Source organism: Pseudorca crassidens, chromosome 4, assembly GCF_039906515.1.
Source record: "Pseudorca crassidens isolate mPseCra1 chromosome 4, mPseCra1.hap1, whole genome shotgun sequence".
In the NCBI taxonomy this organism is placed as follows: Eukaryota; Metazoa; Chordata; class Mammalia; order Artiodactyla; family Delphinidae; genus Pseudorca; species Pseudorca crassidens.
Genome location: NC_090299.1, coordinates 2,050,220 through 2,069,077, shown reverse-complemented (window position 1 = coordinate 2,069,077; position 18,858 = coordinate 2,050,220). Strand labels below are relative to the sequence as shown.

The 18,858-nt window shown below is 42.9% G+C and overlaps 1 protein-coding gene and 1 pseudogene across 11 annotated transcripts in view; one reads left to right on the top strand and one right to left on the bottom strand.

Annotated features, from left to right (window-relative positions):
* Positions 1–18,831, bottom strand: part of GRK4 (G protein-coupled receptor kinase 4) — a 57,554-nt gene extending 38,723 nt beyond the window's left edge. For 2 of the 11 annotated variants that reach the window (XM_067734930.1, XM_067734938.1), the window contains exon 1: positions 18,298–18,828. In XM_067734930.1, the coding sequence (XP_067591031.1) occupies positions 18,298–18,349 (52 nt within the window). In that variant the 5' untranslated portion in view covers positions 18,350–18,828. Of the gene's footprint in view, positions 1–18,297 lie in introns of all 11 variants that reach the window. The other 9 variants (XM_067734935.1, XM_067734936.1, XM_067734940.1 and 6 more) reach the window with 7 other exon arrangements.
* On the top strand, positions 13,483–13,910 carry LOC137223292 (small ribosomal subunit protein uS8-like; annotated as a pseudogene).
* Positions 18,832–18,858: the final 27 nt, after the last annotated feature.

The following is an 18,858-nucleotide window of genomic DNA, read 5'->3' as shown; positions in this document are numbered from 1 at the left end:
CTGTGCCCCCTGCAGTGGAAGTGCAGAGTCTTAACAACTGGACCTCCAGGAAAGTCCCAAATTTTAGCCTTCTGACTTTTTCCTTTGAACGGATCATAATATCTGCTTGGTTCACTCACATATGAGGAAAATAAAACGCATGTTCATTTTATTTTTTTAAATTTTTTAATTTTACTTTCCTTATTTTTTTATACAGCAGGTCCTTATTAGTCATCCATTTTATACACATCAGTGTATACATGTTAATCCCAATCGCCCAGTTCATCACACCACCACCCTCATCCCCCACTGCTTTCCCCCCTTGGTGTCCATACATTTGTTCTCTACATCTGTGTCTCAATTTCTGCCCTGCAAACCGGTTCATCTGTACCATTTTTCTAGGTTCCACATATATGCGTTAATATACGCTATTTGTTTTTCTCTTTCTGACTTACTTCACTCTGTATGACAGTCTCTAGATGCATCCACGTCTCTACAAATGACCCAATTTCATTCCTTTTTATGGCTGAGTAATATTCCATTGTATATATGTACCACATCTTCTTTATCCATTCGTCTGTTGATGGGCATTTAGGTTGCTTCCATGACCTGGCTATTGTAAATAGCACTGCAGTGAACATAGGGGTGCATGTGTCTTTTTGAATTATGGTATATACCATAATTCTCTGGGTATATGCCCAGTAGTGGGATTGCTGGGTCATATGGTAACTCTATTTTTAGTTTTTTAAGGAACCTCCATACTGTTCTCCATAGTGGCTGTACCAGTTTACATTCCCACCAACAGTGCAGGAGGGTTCCCTTTTCTCCACACCCTCTTCAGCATTTGTTGTTTGCACATTTTCTGATGATGCCCATTCTAATTGGTGTGAGGCGATACCTCATGGTAGTTTTGATTTGCATTTTTCTAATAATTAGTGATGTTGAGCAGCTTTTCATGTGCTTCTTGGCCATCTGTATGTCTTCTTTGGAGAAATGTCTATTTAGATCTTCTGCCCGTTTTTGGATTGGGTTGTTTGTTTTTTTAATATTGAGCTGCATGAGCTGTTTATATATTTTGGAGATTAATCCTTAGTCCGTTGATTTGTTTGCAAATATTTTCTCCCATTCTGAGGGTTGTCATCTTGTTTATGGTTTCCTTTGCTTTGCAAAAGCTTTGAAGTTTCATTACGTCCCATTTGTTTATTTTTGTTTTTATTTCCATTACTCTAGGAGGTGGATCAAAAAAGATCTTGCTGTGATTTATGTCAAAGAGTGTTCTTCCTATGTCTTCCTCTAAGAGTTTTAGTGTCCGGTCTTACATTTAGGTCTCTAATCCTTTTTGTGTATGGTGTTAGGGAGTGTTCTAATTTCATTCTTTTACACGTAGCTGTCCAGTTTTCCCAGCACCACCTACTGAAGAGATGGTCTTTTCTCCATTGTATATCCTTGCCTCCTTTGTCAAGGATTAGTTGACCATAGGTGCATGGGTTTACATCTGGGCTTTCTATCCTGTTCCATTGAGCTATATTTCTGGTTTTGTGCCAATACCATATTGTCTTGATTACTGTAGCTTTGTAGCATAGTCTGAAGTCAGGGAGTCTGATTCCTCCAGCTCCGTTTTCTTCCCTCAAGATTGCTTTGGCTATTAGGGGTCTTTTGTGTCTCCATACAAATTTTAAGATTTTTTGTTCTAGTTCTGTAAAAAATGCCATTGGTAATTTGATAGGGATTGCATTGAATCTGTAGATTGCTTTGGGTAGTATAGTCATTTTCACAATATTGATTCTTCCAATCCAAGAACATGGTATATCTCTCCATCTGTTGGTATCATCTTTAATTTCTTTCATCAGTGTCTTATAGTTTTCTGCATACAGGTCTTTTGTCTCCCTAGGTAGGTTTATTCCTAGGTATTTTATTCTTTTTGTTGCAATGGTAAATGGGAGTGTTTCCTTAATTTCTCTTTCAGATTTTTCATCATTAGTGTATAGGAATGCAAGAGATTTCTGTGCATTAATTTTGTATCCTGCAACTTTACCAAATTCATTGATTAGCTCTAGTAGTTTTCTGGTGGCATCTTTAGGATTCTCTGTGTAGAGTATCATGTCATCTGCAAACAGTGACAGATTTTCTTCTTTTCCCATTTGTATTCATTTCTTTTTCTCCTCTGATTGCCGTGGCTAGGACTTCCAAAACTATGTTGAATAATAGTGGTGAGAGTGGACATCCTTGTCTTGTTCCTGATCTTAGAGGAAATGCTTTCAGTGTTTCACCATTGAGAGTGATGTTTGCTGTGGGTTTCTGACATATGGCCTTTATTATGTTGAGGTAAGTTCCCTCTATGCCCACTTTCTAGAGAGTTTTTATCATAAATGGGTGTTGAATTTTGTCAAAAGCATTTCCTGCCTCTATTGAGATGATCATATGGTTTTTATTCTTCAATTTGTTAATATGGTGTATCATATTGATTGGTTTGCATATATTGAAGAATCCTTTCATCCCTGGAATAAATCCCGCTTGATCATGGTGTATGATCCTTTTAATGTGTTGTTGGATTCTGTTTGCTAGTATTTTGTTGAGGATTTTTGCATCTATATTCATCAGTGATATTGGTCTGTAATTTTCTTTTTTTGTAGTATCTTTGTCTGGTTTTGGTATCAGCATGATGGTGGTCTCATAGAATGAGTTTGGGAGTGTTCCTTCCTCTGCAATTTTTTGGAAGAGTTTGAGAGGACGGGTATTAGCTCTTCTCTAAATGTTTGATAGAATTCACCTGTGAAGCCATCTGGTCCTGGACTTTTGTTTGTTGGAAGATTTTTCATCACAGTTTCAATTTCATTACTTGTGACTGGTCTGTTCATATTTTCTATTTCTTCCTGGTTCAGTCTTGAAAGGTTATACATTTCTAAAAATTTGTTCATTTCTTCCAGGTTGTCCATCGTATTGGCATAGAGTTGTTTGTAGGAGTCTCTTAGGATGCTTTGTATTTCTGCGGTGTCTGTTGTAACTTCTCCTTTTTCATTTCTAATTTTATTGATTTGAGTCCTCTCCCTCTTTTTCTTGAAGAGTCTGGCTAATGGTTTATCAATTTTGTTTATCTTCTCAAAGAACCAGCTTTTAGTTTTGTTGAACTTTGCTATTGTTTTCTTTGTTTCTATTTCATTTATTTCTGCTCTGATCTTTATGATTTGTTTGTTCTTCTTTCTCTAATTGCTTCAGGTGTAAGGTTAGGTTGTTTATTTGAGATTTTTCTTGTTTCTTGAGGTAGGCTTGTATTGCTATAAACTTCCCTCTTAGAACTGCTTTTGCTGCATCCCATAGGTTTTGGATCATCGTGTTTTCGTTGTCATTTGTCTCTAGGTATTTTTTGATTTCTTCAGTGATCTCTTGGCTATTTAGTAACGTACTGTTTAGCCTTCATGTGTTTGTGCTTTTTACAGTTTTTCCCTGTAATTGATTTCTAATCTCATGGCGTTGTGGTCAGAAAAGACGCTTGATATGATTTCAATTTCCTTAAATTTACTGTGACCCAAGATGTGATCTATCCTGGAGAATGTTCCTTGCGCACTTGAGAAGAAAGTGTAATCTGCTGTTTTGGGATGGAATGTCCTATAAATATGAATTAAATCTATCTGGTCTATTATGTCATTTAAAGCTTGTGTGTCCTTATCAATTTTCTGTTTGGATGATCTGTCCATGGGTGTAAGTGAGGTGTTAAAGTCCCCACTATTATTGTGTTACTGTCGATTTCCTCTTTTATAGCTGTTAGCAGATGCCTTATGTATTGAGGTGCTCCTATGTTGGGTGAATATATATTTATATTTATAATTGTTATATCTTCTTCTTGGATTGATCCCTTGATCATTATGTAGTGTCCTTCTTTGTCTCTTGTAACATTCTTTACTCTAAAGTCTATTTTATCTGATATGAGTATTGCTACTTCAGCTTTCTTTTGATTTCCATTTGCCTGGAATATCTTTTTCCATCCCCTCACTTTCAGTCTGAATGTGTCCCTAGGTCTGAAGTGGGTCTCTTGTATACAGCATATATATGGGTCTTGTTTTTATATCCATTCAGCAAGCCTCTGTCTTTTGGTTGGAGCATTTAATCCATTCACGTTTAAGGTAATTATTGATATGTATGTTCCTATTACCATTTTCTTAATTGTTTTGGGTTTGTTTTTGTAGGTCCTTTTCTTCTCTTGTGTTTCCCACTTAGAGAAGTTCCTTTAGCATTTGTTGTAGAGCTGGTTTGGTGGTGCTGAGTTCTCTTAGCTTTTGCTTGTCTGTAAAGCTTTTGATTTCTCCATCAAAACTGAATGAGATCCTTGCCGGGTAGAGTAATCTTGGTTGTAGGTTCTTCCCCTTCCTCACTTTAAGTATATCATGCCCCTCCCTTCTTGCTGTGGAGTTTCTGCTGAGAAATCAGCTGTTAACCTTATGGGAGTTCCCTTGTATGTTATTTGTCGTTTTTCCCTTGCTGCTTTCAATACTTTTTCTTTGTCTTTAATTTTTGCCAATTTGATTACTATGTGTTTCCGTGTTTCTCCTTGGGTTTATCCTGTATGAGACTCGCAGCACTTCCTGGACTTGGGTGGCTATTTCCTTTCCCATGTTAGGGAAGTTTTCAACTACAGTCTCTTCAAATATATTCTCGGGTCTTTCTCTCTCTCTCTTCTCCTTCTGGGACCCCTATAATGCGAATGTTGTTGCGTTTAGTGTTGTCCCAGAGGTCTCTTAGGCTGTCTTCATTTCATTCTTTTTTCTTTATTCTGTTCTGCAGCAGTGAATTCCACCATTCAGTCTTCCCGGTCACTTATCCATTCTTCTGCCTTAGTTATTCTGCTATTGATTCCTTCTAGTGTATTTTTCATTTCAGTTATTGTGTTGTTCATCTCTGTTTGTTTGTTCTTTAATTCTTCTAGGTCTTTGTTAAACATTTCTTGCATCTTCTCGATCTTGCCTCCATTGTTTTTCCGAGGTCCTGGATCATCTTCACTGTCATTATTCTGAATTCTTTTTCTGGAAGGTTGCCTATCTCCACTTCATTTAGTTGTTTTCCTGGGGTTTTATCTTGTTCCTTCATGTGGTACATAGCCCTCTGCCTTTTCATCTTGTCTTTCTGTGAATGTGGTTTTTGTTCCACAGGCTGCAGGACTGTAGTTCTTGTCTTTCTGTGAATGTGGTTTTTGTTCCACAGGCTGCAGGATTGTAGTTCTTCTTGCTTCTGCTGTGTGCCCTCTGGTGGATGAGGCTATCTAAGAGGCTTGTGCAAATTTCCTGATGGGAGGGACTGGTGGTGGGTAGAGCTGGGCATTGCTGTGGTGGGCAGAGCTCAGTAAAAGTTTAATCCGCTTGTCTGCTGATGGGTGGGGTTGGGTTCCCTCCCTGTTGGTTGTTTGGCCTGAGGTGACGCAACACTGGAGCCTACTGGGGCTCTTTGGTGGGGCTAAAATGGTGGACTCTGGGAGGGCTCACGCCAAGGAGTACTTCCCAGAACTTCTGCTGCCAGTGTCCTTGTCCTCACAGTGAGACACAGCCATCCCCCGCCTCTGCAGGAGACCCTCCAACACTAGCAGGTAGGTCTGGTTCAGTCTCCTATGGGGTCACTGCTCCTTCCCCTGGGTCCCAATGTGCACACTACTTTGTGTGTGCCCTCCAAGAGTGGAGTCTCTGTTTCCCCCTTGCCACCAGGGAAGCCCAAGACTCCTCAGCATCTTAAGTCCTGATGACTACAGCCAAATAATCAATGCTTTATGCCAGAGAAAAGCCAAATATGTGTATTTTCCCTTGACAGAAATTAGTAGAGGGACTTCCCTGGTGGCACAGTGGTTAAGAATCTGCCTGCCAATGCAGGAGACACGGATTCGAGCCCTGGTCCGGGAAGATCCCACATGCCGTGGAACAACTAAGCCTGTGCACCACAACTACTGAGCCTGTGTGCTGCAACTACTGAAGCCCGTGCACCTAGAACCCGTGCTCTACAACAAGAGAAGTCACCTCAACGAGAAGCCCGTGCACCACAACGAAGAGTAGCCCCCGCTCACAGCAACTAGAGGAAGCCCACATGCAGCAACGAAGACCCAACGCAGCCAAAAAGAAATAAATAAAATACATTAAAATAAAAAGGATTAGTGGAAATGGCACACTAATGTGAATATAGGCTGTATTGGTTTTAGGGTAATTATAAGATACCTAACATGAAACCATTTTAAAAAATCAATTGCGGTATGAGTAATAGAACATTAATTAAAATGGAGGCTATCACCATATGATTTTCAGATTAACTTCCTGGTATTAATGTCCCAAGTTGATCTTTCTGCTTTGCAGTTTAAGTTAAATATTTATGAGGCACTAGGCTCCAACTCAGAGTGTGAGGGCAAAGTAAACTCATGGGGAGTGGACGCTTTCATTAAGTCCTGTCATGGGCCTGGGTCAGTCTGGCAGGCATATGGAGACTCAGCAATTATTAAATGACTTGTTGGTGTTTGCTTTGCATACAAAGTTCCCCAAGAATATTACACCCTTTCATCATGGCTTCACTTACTTAACCTGAAATTTTATGTCTGACACTTTATATTGGGTTTGCCAAAAAGTTCCTTCAGTTTTTGTGTAAAAATAAAAGACACATTTTTCATTTTCACCAAGAACTTTATTGAACAATGTATTCATCATTTTGTTCCACTACCTTCTGCCAATTTTCAGGCAACTTCGTAAGTCCATCTTTCCAAAACTTTTTATCTTTTTGAGCAAAGAACTGATCCAGGTGCCTTTTACAGTCTTCCAGGTAATTGAAATTTTTTCCATTATGAGAACTTTGTAAAGACCAAAATAAACAGAAATCTGAAGGTACAATGTCTGGTGAATAAGGCGGATGAATCAGAACTTCCCAGCCAAGCTGTAACAGTTTTTGCCTGGTGATGAAAGAAACATGTGGTCGTGCGTTATCCTGATGGAAGATTATGCGTTCTCTGTTGACTAATTCTGGACGCTTTTCATCGAGTGCTGCTTTCAGCTGGTCTAACTGGGAGCAGTACTTGTTGGAATTAAGAGTTTGGTTTTCCAGAAGGACCTCATAATAGAGGACTCCTTTCCAATTCCACCATATACACAACATCATCCTCTTTGGATGAAGACCCGCCTTTGGTGTGGTTGGTGGTGGTTTATTTCCATCGCCCCACAATCTCTTCCGTTCCACATTACTGTACGGTGACCACTTTTCATCACCCATCACAATGTTTTAAAAATGAAACGTTTTCATTACGTTTCAGTAAAGAATCGCATGCAGAAATACGGTCAAGAAGGTTTTTTTTCATTTAACTTACATGGAACCCAAACATCAAAGCGATGAACATAACCAAGCTGGTGCAAATGATTTTCAACGCTTGATTTGGATATTTCGAGTATGTCGGCTATCACCCACATGGTATAATGTTGATTGTTCTCAATTAATGTCTCGATTTGATCGCTAACAACTTCAACTGGTCTACCCGACCATGGACCATCGTCCAGCGAGAAATCTCCATCACGAAACTTCACAGACCACTTTTGACACGTTTGATCAGTCACAGCACCTTCTCCATACACTGCACAGATCTTTTTCTGCCTTTCAGTTGCATTTTTACCTTTCTTGAAATAATAAAGCATAATATGCTGAAAATATTGCTTTTTTTCTTCCATCTTCAATATTAAAATGGTTACACAAAAATTCACCAATTTTGGTAAGTTTTTTTTAATGCACGCTGATATGATAACTGTCACAATACAATCTAACAAAATTGGTTTTTTTGTTTTTTGGGGTTTTTTTTGCAGTACGTGGGCCTCTCACTGTTGTGGCCTCTCCCATTGCGGAGCACAGGCTCCAGACGCGCAGGCTCAGCGGCCATGGCTCACAGGCCCAGCTGCTCCGCAGCGTGTGGGATCTTCCCGGACCAGGGCACGAACCCGTGTTCCCTGCATCGGCAGGCGGACTCTCAACCACTGCGCCACCAGGGAAGCCCACAAAATTGTTTTGAATGAAGTTAAAGACAACTAAGCACTACTAGAGCCATCTTATGGAAAAACACGAATGAACTTTTTGATCAACCCAAATAGCTTTTGATGGTTAATGGCCTGAAACCTTTTATGATTTAAATATTTTAATTTGACTGATTTGTTCCCATCTCTGCTGTTCTGTGTGTCAGTCACTTATAAGTTTAGGATCTGATATCCTGTAAGTTAGAAATTATTTCTGTTTGTGGGTGGATCTGCTTTGGAAATGAAATTTGGGTTGAAGGTTAGAAGATGGCATCACAGCCAGGGAACGGGAATTTTGTGGGGGGGAGATCTGTTATAACCAGAGACCCAGGAGGCTTCCTGGGTCCTGCTTTCTCACTCACACCACATCCCATCTGTCACCAGGTCCTGTTGATTCTGCCTCCAAAATCTTCTTGCATCTGTTCCCTCCCCTCCTCATCGTGTTGTTCCTTTTGTCCATACTCTCAGCAACTCTAAGCTGAACCGGGCAAGAGCCTCAGCCCTGGTTTCCTTGCCTTCAGTCTGGTCCTCTTCATTTCATTTCTCAAACTACAGTCAAAGTGACCTTATCAAGCATGAACCTGATGATGAAGCACCCCTACTTGTCTCTGTCTCGCCTCTCCTCTCCCTGTATTCTCCTTCTGCACCACTTATGCAAACGTCCACAGTCCCCTGAGCGCTGCCAGCATCCTCCACCCTTTGTGCTTTGTAAGCATACTTTTCTTCTGGCCACAGTGCTCTTTCCTCTTCTGTTCATCCAGAAAACTCCTGTTTATCCTCTAAGACGCAGCTCCAGTGTCTCCTCTCATGTGAAGTCTTCTTCCGTGTTCCCTTCACTTGTTGAAGCAGCCCTGGCCATTGTCCTCCTTATCACGTTGTCCTGCATGTCAACTATTCATTGTCAGGTCTACTCCTTCACCAGACTGTGAGCGCCAAAGAACAGGGATAATCTTTACACTTCCCACACTCAGACAAACAGTGGGTGTTAGAGAATTTTTCTAAAAATCTAGGGTACTAGAATTTATTAGATTGCTAATTGTAATTTATATTGACATAAAATAATTTAGCTTAGAAATTAGTACTTACTCGTTTGGAGGAAAGACTTTACTTCTTCGGCATTTTTATTGCCTCTAGAAAAATATTTTCTAGTGTGTGAAGGAAACAATTTATTTAATGACCTGTGTTTCTCCTCATCTGATAAGCTTGTCAACATGAACAAATCGGTTTTCTAGAATTGTGCTGTCCAGCATAAGCACTACATGTGGCCGTTGAGCTCTGGATGTGTGGCCAATCTGAATGGAGAAGTGCTGATTCAGATTTTGACTAACTAGTATGACAATGAGAATTTTTGTTTTGTTTTGAATGAGTTAGTTGAATACATTCAGATGTGTTTCATTTGAAACATGGATCCCTATTCTCTGGATAACAGAATATGATTTGATGGGGTTTTTTTGTTTGTTTTTTAAAACATTTATTTATTTATTTATTTAATTTATTTAGGCCGCACAGGGTCTTAGTTGCAGCATGCGTGATCTTTAGTTGCGGCATGCAGACTCTTTAGTTGCAGCAGTCAGGCTTCTTAGTTGCGGCATGCAACTCTTAGCTGTGGCATGCATGCAGGATCTAGTTCCCCAACCAGGGATCGAACCTGGGCCCCCTGCATTGGGAGCACAGAGTCTTACCCACTGGACCACCAGGGAAGTCCCTGATTTGATGTTTTATGCACAAAAGTAAAAACACTTAAAAATGTCAATTGGGCTAAAAGTGAATGTTCACAATATAATATATACAGTGAGAAATGGAAGGGAAACAGAATTTCCACAAGCTGTGCAACCACATTACTGTACTGGTGAGAAATCTTAAGGGTTACTTCAACCATAAGGTTAAGGTGAATGTTAACATAGCTGACATGGCTGTTGGTCTGAAGAGGTCAAACAGTAAAATGACCTGAACAGCTGCAGGTCTGGAAACTTTAGCACTTTAACACTTTAGCACTCAATCTCTGTTGTTATTCTGTCAAAGGAGAGCATTTAAAAGCCACTCCCCAGCTCGTCAAGTGCAGACAGAACACAGAAGACCCAGGGTGCTGAGATTCAGGGAAGTCCGAGGGCTGCAGGGTCCCTCGCCTGGAAAGAGGACCATTCCCTAGTGACCAGTGGTGGGCAGTGGAAATTGTGCAGAGGGTACTGGAAAGGGGAAAAAGCCCTGACGATGCAGGTGATGATGACACAAGCAGAGGCGGAGGACAAAGCCTGGAACCCAGGAAAAGAGCCAACATGAAACAAGAATGATGACCGTCTCCAGTGAGGGGTCAGTCCAGGCAGAAGAGAAATAGCAACTAGATCTGAACAGGAGCTGGAAATATATGTATGTCTATGATTGCTGCCTAGTCTATAGAACTGTGTTTAATTTAACCAGAAAGTAAACTGTATTAAGTCTTAGTTCATCTAACAGTTATCAGTAAGAACAGTACACTACTCACAAAGTTCTACTAAGTAAGAGACTGACAAATATGTCTAGGCATGGGTGACCTGATGCAGAAGCTTATTAGTTTCTGGTCTCAGTTCTTTTTTTTTCTTTCAGAGATCATTGAAATTTAGTTAATCACATTGCATTTAGTCATAAGATACTTGTTTCCTCCACTTGCCTGTCACCTCATCAAAGGCAAATTTTCTGCCGAGTTCATGGTTCACTCCAGTACCTCCCACAGTTCCTAGCACAAAATAAATGGCCAATAAATTCTTGATGAAGGAATGGAAAAAAAGAAAAAGAGATATGGATTAAGCATTCAACTCAAGAAGGCAGAAGCCAATCAAAATAGAATAATAATGTAAGCAGAAATTAATAAAACAGAAGGCAAACATACAATAGCATATGAAACCAAAAGCTGGTTCATTGAAAAGACTAATAAAATAGAAACATCTTTTGCAAGTCTAATAAAAATGACAGGCACACACAAATAATACTCCAAATGAAAAAGATCACAATTGTAATTGTAAAATAGTAAGAAAACGTTACAAATAACGTTTATGCCAAATAAATTTGAACACTTAGAGGAAAATATTTTTCTCAGCAACCACACATTACCAAACATAGCTCAAGAAGAAACAGGAATCTTGAATATCACAATAACTATTAAAGAAACTAGACAGATAATAAAAAGAACCGTTCCCATCCCTTCTTCCAGAGAGGAAAAGGCACCAAACCTAGGCATTTCACAAGCAAGTTTCACCAATCCTTTAAGGTACAGAGAGTCACTATCTCATGAATTTTTTTTTCCTTTAAAAACAAAACTTTTACCAGATATAATCTGCACAATAATATGCACTAATCTTAAGGCTATTTCTTGATGAACTTTTACAAATGTATGTATGCACACAGTTACCACCTGGATCAATAAATAGAACATCCTCGCTGTTCCCCAAAGCTCCCTCCTGCCTCTTTTGAGTCACACCCCCCTTCCTGGAAGCAATCATGACTCCCATTCAGATGGCCGCGGGTTAATTTCACTTCATGCTCATGAAATCACTGAGGATTGTACTGAATAGTTTCTTCTGATTTTCCCCTCAACATAAGGCTCTTCAGATTTGCCCAGGCTGTTGCACGTGTCAGTAGCCAACGCTTTTCTATTGCAGTGTAGTATTATACTGTTTCATTATGTGTTGATCCATACTCTTACTGAGAACACTTGGGCTGTTTCCAGTTTGAGACTATTAGGAATAAAGCTGGTATAAACCAGACTTTTTGTAGACGTCTGTATGAATTTCACCTGGGTATATCCTGAAGGGGAATCACTGGGCCATAGCATAGGTGTGTGTGTAACTTTATTAGAAAGTGCTATTTTCCTGTACTGGTCCGACCATTTTACACTCCAACAAGCAACGTGTGTGAGTTCTAGTTGCTTCTACTCGGCATCTTTGCTAACACCTGATATATTGTCAAGGAACGCAAGCAGCCTCTAGAAGCTGGAAGAGGCAAGAAAATGGATGGATTCTCCCCCAGAATTTCCAGAAAGGAACGCAACCCTGCTGACACCTTGACTTTAACCTAGTGAGACCCTTTTCAGACTTCTGACCTGTTAGATAATAAAGTTTTGTGGTAATTTGTTACAGCAGCAACAGGAAAACTAATACGGCAAGTCAGAAAATGGGAGACTTGTGCAAGCATATTTAGTATCCAGATTATATAAAGAGCTGCTACAAATCAATGAGATACTCTCCCCTCACTGGGCAGAAGATGTGAAGAAACAATTCACAAAGAGGAAAGCTGAATCACCAGTCAATGTGAAAAGATGTTCAATCTCCCTGGTAATTAGGAAAACACAAATTGAAACAGTGTTACATGGACTGACCTGTATCCGCCCCCTCCCATTCACATGTTGAAACGCTGATCTCCAATGTGATTGTATTTGGAGATGGGGCCTTTAGGGTAGTAATTAAGGTTAAATGAGGCCAGAGGGTTAGGACCCTAATCCCATAGGTGTCCCTGTAAGAGTAAGTTACCAGATCTCCCCCTCTCTCAGCCAACACACAGGAAAGGCCATGTGAGCACACAGGAAGAGAGCCCTCACCAGAACTCAACCATGCTGGCACCTTGGTCTTGGACTCCTGGCCTCCAGAGTTGTGGGAAAATAAATTTCTGTCATTTAAGCCACCCAGTCTGCGGTATTTTGTCATGGCAGCCCAAGCAGACTAATATACATGTAAGATAACATTTCATGCCCTTCAGGAACAAAAGTTTGAGAGTCTGATAACTCCACGTGCTAGCAAGAGTGGAAAGGAAGGAAGATGAGGGAGGGAAAAGAGGAGGAAGGGGACTTATACATCAACAAGGATAACAAAATCATACACACACACAGAGCAACAGCACCGACCTGAAGTTTAAATCACGTAAAACAATACACTCCATATTGTTACCTACAAACCTAAACAGCCAAAGTGCAGAGAGACCTTGGTTATCTCCGGGGAATGCGGGAAGGGCCTGGGACCTTGGAAAGATACACAAAGTGTCTCCAGTATATCTGCATGTTTTTTTCTTAAAGAAATGAAATGCAGCAAAATGTTAAGGTCTGTTGGCAGTGGGCACTGGGGTGCTTGTTATACTATCTTCTACACTTTGAACTCTTACACAATTAAAGAAACCACATTCACATTAAATTAGGAACGTTTCTCAAAACAGAAACAGATTCATAGACACCGAGAACAAACTGGTGGTTGCCAGGGCGGAGGGGGTGCTGGGGGGATGAGTGAAATAGGTGGGGGAGATTAAGAGGGACACATTTCCAGGTATAAAGTAAATAAATTACAGGGATGTAATGTACAGCATAAGGAATATAGCCAAGAATATTTTAATATCCTTGTATGGTGACAAATGGTAACTAGGTCTATCATGGTGATCATTTTGTAATGTACAGAAATACCAAAGCACTATGTTGTACACCTAAAATTAATATAATACTGTAAGTCAATTATACTTCAAAAAAAAATTAGAAATGCTCTCTCCGCCATCTTTCCGCGCCACCATAACAGTGGGCACGAATGCCCCGGCCGATGCTCTCAAGAGCATCAACAATGCCGAAAATAGACGCCAAAGCCAGGTTCTTACTAGGCTGTCCTCCAAACTCACTGTCCACTTTCCAACTGTGATGATGAAGCATGGCTCCACTGGAGAATCTGATCACCTGTGATCCCATGATCACAGAGCTGGGAAAATTGTCGTGAAGCTCTCAGGCAGGCTAAACAAGTGTGGAGTGATCAGCCCAGATTTGATGTGCAACTCAAAGATCTAGAAAAACGGCAGAGTAACCTGCTCCCGTCCCGTCAGTTTGGTCCCTTTGGACTGACAACCTCAGCTAGCAACATGGTCCATGAAGCAAGATGAAAACACACAGGAGGGAAAATCCTGGGATTCTTTTTCTAGGGATGAAATACATTCATGCAAATAAAATGCCTCAATGGAAAAAAATCAGAAATGTTTATCAATGTTTCAATTGTCAAAAATGAAAATACTTTTTCCCTTTTTTTTTTTTTTTTTTTTGGCCATGCCACATGACTTGTGGGATCTTAGTTCCCCGACCAGGGATCGAACCCGTGCCCTCGGCAGTGAAAGTGCGGAGTCCTAACCACTGGACCGCCAGGGAATTCCCATACTTTTTCTTTTTTATTGGAAAACATTTTGGCTAAAATTATCATTACCAGAAGAAATCAAAAATGAAAAATCTAAGCTTATTATTTTTTAAATTTATTTAGTTAGTTAGTTTTGGCTGCATTGGGTCTTTGTTGCTGCGCGGGCTTTCTCTAGTTGCAGTGACCAGGGGCTACTCTTCGTTGCAGTGCACGGGCTTCTCATTGCGGTGGCTTCTCTTGTTGCGTAGCATGGGCTCTAGGTGCGCGGGCTTCAGTAGTTGTAGCACGTGAGCTCAGTAGTTGTGGCTCGCGGGCTCTAGAGCGCAGGCTCAGTAGTTGTGGCGCACAGGTTTAGTTGCTCCGCGGCATGTGGGATCTTCCCGGACCAGGGCTCAAACCCGTGTGCCCTGCATTGGCAGGCGGATTCTTAACCACTGCGCCACCAGGGAAGCCCTAAGCTTAATTTTATTTATTTATTTATTCATTTATTTTTGGCTGCTTTGGGTCTTCATTGCTACGCACTGGCCTTCTATAGCTGCAGCGAGCCGGGGGCTACACTTCGTTGCTCTGCAGCATGTGGGATCCTCCCGGACCAGAGCCCGAACCCGTGTCCCCTGCATTGGCAGGCAGACTCTCAACCACCGCGCCACCAGGGAAGCCCCTAAGCTTAATTTTTTAAGTTATAAAGATAACCAATACAAGAATTAAAAACAGTGATATAATTATATTGATAAGGGAAAAGAAGATGGAGTTGGTTTAAGTGAGCTATCTCCTCATGAGGCTCAGAAAAGTCTGAATTTGATCAACACTATACTTTAGAAACGCAGCAGTAATCAGGAAGATAACTAAAATAGAACCCAAGAAAAGGATCAATGTGGTGCACCTGGGGAGGTGTCTTTGTTTGGGCCACTATAATGGAATACCACAGACTGGGTGGCTTATAAGCAACAGAAATTTATTTATCAAGGCACTGGCAGCTTTGGTGTCTGGTGAGGACCTGCTTCCTGGCTCATAGACGGTGTCTTCTGTGTCTTCACGTGGCACGAGGGGCAAGGGAGCTCCCTGGGGTCTTGTTTAAAAGGGACTTGTAGCATTCCGAGGGCTCCACCCTCATGACTTAATCATCTCCTAATACAATCACACTAGGGATTATGCTTCAACATATGCATTCTGCAGGGACACAAACATTCAGTCTATAGTAGAAGGAGTAGAATGGAGAAGGTTAGGGCTCTTTATTAAAAGTCCTTCTATTCTCTGATTTTCAAAAATTATTGGTTATTTGGAAATGTGTTTTTAAACACATAGAACAGAAGCGGTGGAGCTGATTTTGTCCTTGGCTCTATGAGAGGCACTCCTACAAGACTGCACCATGTTTAGCCCACGTGAATGTGGGAGCATTGTTTTCCAAAACAACACTCAGAAAAAGAGATGTAGGTTTACAATGCAAAAGCTCAAGTACAGTGTCTCTGCCAGGAAGTGAGACTAGTTAGCACAGCAGTAAGGGGGCAGCAAAGGTAACACTGTCCTGTGTCCTTTGAACTAGGACTCTCTTTCAATTCGGTAGAGACAAAGATTTACATTCTGAAAGAAACGCATGCGTGCCTGGCCTTTGGCTAACCTCATAACTAGTGCTGGCTGGCCCTGCTGTCTTTGCTAGTGATGAACATGTAAACATGGACAGGGAACCTACCGGCTGCACTGCAGATACAATTAAACACTTAATCCTGACTTAATAAGAAATTAACACAACACTAAATCATCCATACTTCAATAAAATTTTTAAAAAATGAATAATAAAATAATACTGATTTAATAAAAACAATAAAAACGTTCATTCAAAACAAAATAAAAAGCACTTAGCATTTACAAGTATGGAGCCAACTGACATCCCAAAGTTGAATAAAATCTCAGGTTTTGCTCCCTATTTCCAGACTGCTAGTCTAAAAAGATAGCTTATTTTGAAACTTCAATTTCTGGTTATCACCAGTACTGAGAGACTTCCTAAGATGTGCTCTTTTGTCCTTCAGCCAGCATTTGGAATTTGCAGAGAACAGACTGAGTGCCATTACAGCGCTGGGTGCCAGTGACACAGAAGGGGAGACCCAAAGCTGCCCCGGGGGATGCCCAGTGCAGCAAGAGCTCCTCCTGGGCACAGCAGTGGCTCAAGGGACGGAGCTCAAGGGATGGAGTGACCAGGCCTCTTGCAGGAATGTGGACGTTCCCCAGAAAAGACTCTGGAGCTGGAACAGGAAGGAAGAAGACGACTGCAGGCAGAAAAGAAAAGCCTGGAGGCGTGAAGTGGTGTGACACGCTCAGCTGCTGTGGACAAGGAGAGGAGAGCAGGCCAGTGGTCAGACAGGACCCTGTGGGCCATGATGAACTAAGGCGTTTGTTCTTGACCTGGAATGAAGCTCCAGGGCCAAATTTTAAACAGAGAACAAATCTGGGTTTTAGAAAGTGTTCTAGCAGCATTGGGGATGATAAAAGAGAAGCAGCTCTGGAAGTAGAGAGCAGCTAGGAAACCACTGCCCTCAGTCAACTTACGAGGTGTCGAGAACCATCTAAGGGGGTACTGGGTGAAGACAGAGACAAAGAAATGGACAACAGAAATAATGAAGCTTAAGGATAAACAAGATTCAAGGACCTCCTGCATGTGGGAATTCAGGAAGAGAAAAGCTATGCTTTTGGAAAGTCTAAGAATGAGACAAGGAATCAGGTTCAAGGTCAATTAAATGATCACAACTGCAATGTTAAAATGCCAGCTTTTCATCATGACTCTGGACATAATAAAATCTACAACCACAACTACTATGCTTATTTACTGAGCACTTTCTAAGCGCCAAGCACTGTACCACGTTATTCCATGCAGTCCCCTCGTCAACACCATGAAGCAGGATGGTTGTAAGTCCAGCTTTACAGAACAGGAGAATTAGGCCTAGGAACTAGCTGGGATAACGTCCATAAAGAATTGAGCACGATGCCTGGACAAAGCAATCCCTCATTAACGGTAGCTATTCTTAGCTATCAATCATGAGGCTCTGCAGCCATACTTGAACATGCTTTATTCCCTCCGTATCAAGCCAATCCTAATCAACACCTTTCCTCTTGAAAGGCACTTGGGATACAAACGGGAAGGGGGGGAGCTTAAAAAGAAAACAAACCCCCCAAATCTGAAATAGCTGTGTTCCAGGTTAATTTCTCTCACAGAACGTTATACACTATTCTAAGCACAAGATGAACTTATTGATGCTTCTCAACAGCATCCAAGTCACCAGGAGCACCACTTGGCCGACATCTGCGCCCAGGAATCCTGAAGCCCTGGGAGATGGAGCATAAAACACTTCTTCCAGGTTGTCTTAAATATACATCCTTCGGTGGGCACTTACGCTGTTCCCAGCACAAACATGAAGCAGCTGCTCCCACCCGGACTCCCTAAGAGGGAAGCTGCGGAAGAACTATGGGTGGTCCCTGCCGCCCGCTCTCCCATCTCTCGGGAGGCCGGAGAGGGGACGCTCGGTATTCCACAGAGAACTCTACTCCTGGGGTCTCTGAGCAGAAGGGCTGCGCCAACTGCTGCTTCTACGTTGCTATCAGGGTGAATTGTAACTAACGTGCTCAATCTATCTCTAAGTCGGGCTAAAACCCACTCCACACACCGTAAAGTCTCGGACACCACTAAACCTCAAAACCAAGAATCGATGTTAAAGTAACACTCTAAAAACACTAACGGAAGGGTCTCCCGGGTTAGTTTACAGGATTTTCTTCTTGGTCTTTTAAAGAGCACAAAGGCGCGGTTCTTGTTTGCTGGCTTCGCTCGCCGGTCCGGCTTCCTCCCTCGGGGACAGAACACGGCTCGCCTGGTGCTGAAGCCACACTGCGACCCGAGGTTCCGGAGGAAGAGCAGGACAGGGAACAAGCTCACACTAACAAGAGCAGAGCGCAGGCCACCTTCACCTGCGTCCGGAGGCGCCGAAAGGGGACGGGGCGGCTTAAGCTTTACGTGCCCAAGCTGACCACTCGCCGACTGACCACTGCTGAGAGTGAGGCTGCGCGGACCCCGGGTCCGGATTCCACAGAAAATTTGGGGTCCGCAGCAGGGTCGGGGTTCTGCTTGGGACCAGGGTTCAGGTCCCAAGGGGATCAGGACTCCAGCGGGGGTCGGGGCGCCGCTGTGCACCCACCTTGGCGCGCTTTCAGCAGCATCGAGTTGGCCAAGAGGTTCTCGAGCTCCATGGACGACCGCCGCCGCCGCGACCAAGCTTTGTGGACTCGAGGAGGCGAGGTGGCGACCGGGGGCGGCGGTGGGGCAGCCTCCGCGCATCGCTCGCCCAACGCCGGGTCCGGTCCCGCACTGGGCCGCCGCTTCTCCTCGTCCTCCTGCTGCTGTTGCTGCTTCTGCCGCTGCCGCCGCCGCCGCTGCGTCGGACGCTGCCGGCGCCGCGACGCCTCGCCCTCGGGACCCGGGACTGCGGCCCAGGAGGGGTCGGGCCGAGCCCCCGCGGTCACCCCCGCCGCGCCGTGGCCCGGGCTGTCGGCCCCATCGCCCGGGGAGGCGCTCACTGGCCGGGGAACCACCCCCCGGCGACGACGGCTCCGGCCAACGGTTCCCCAGACGAGGGAGCCAGAGCGCTGCGCTCCAGGGACCCCGAAGCTGGGGCGCTACCGCGCGGGCCGGGACCGCTCCCAGAAGGCCCCGCACGGGGCGGAGGTGGTGGGGCGCGAGCGCGGCCTGCTGGGAGTTG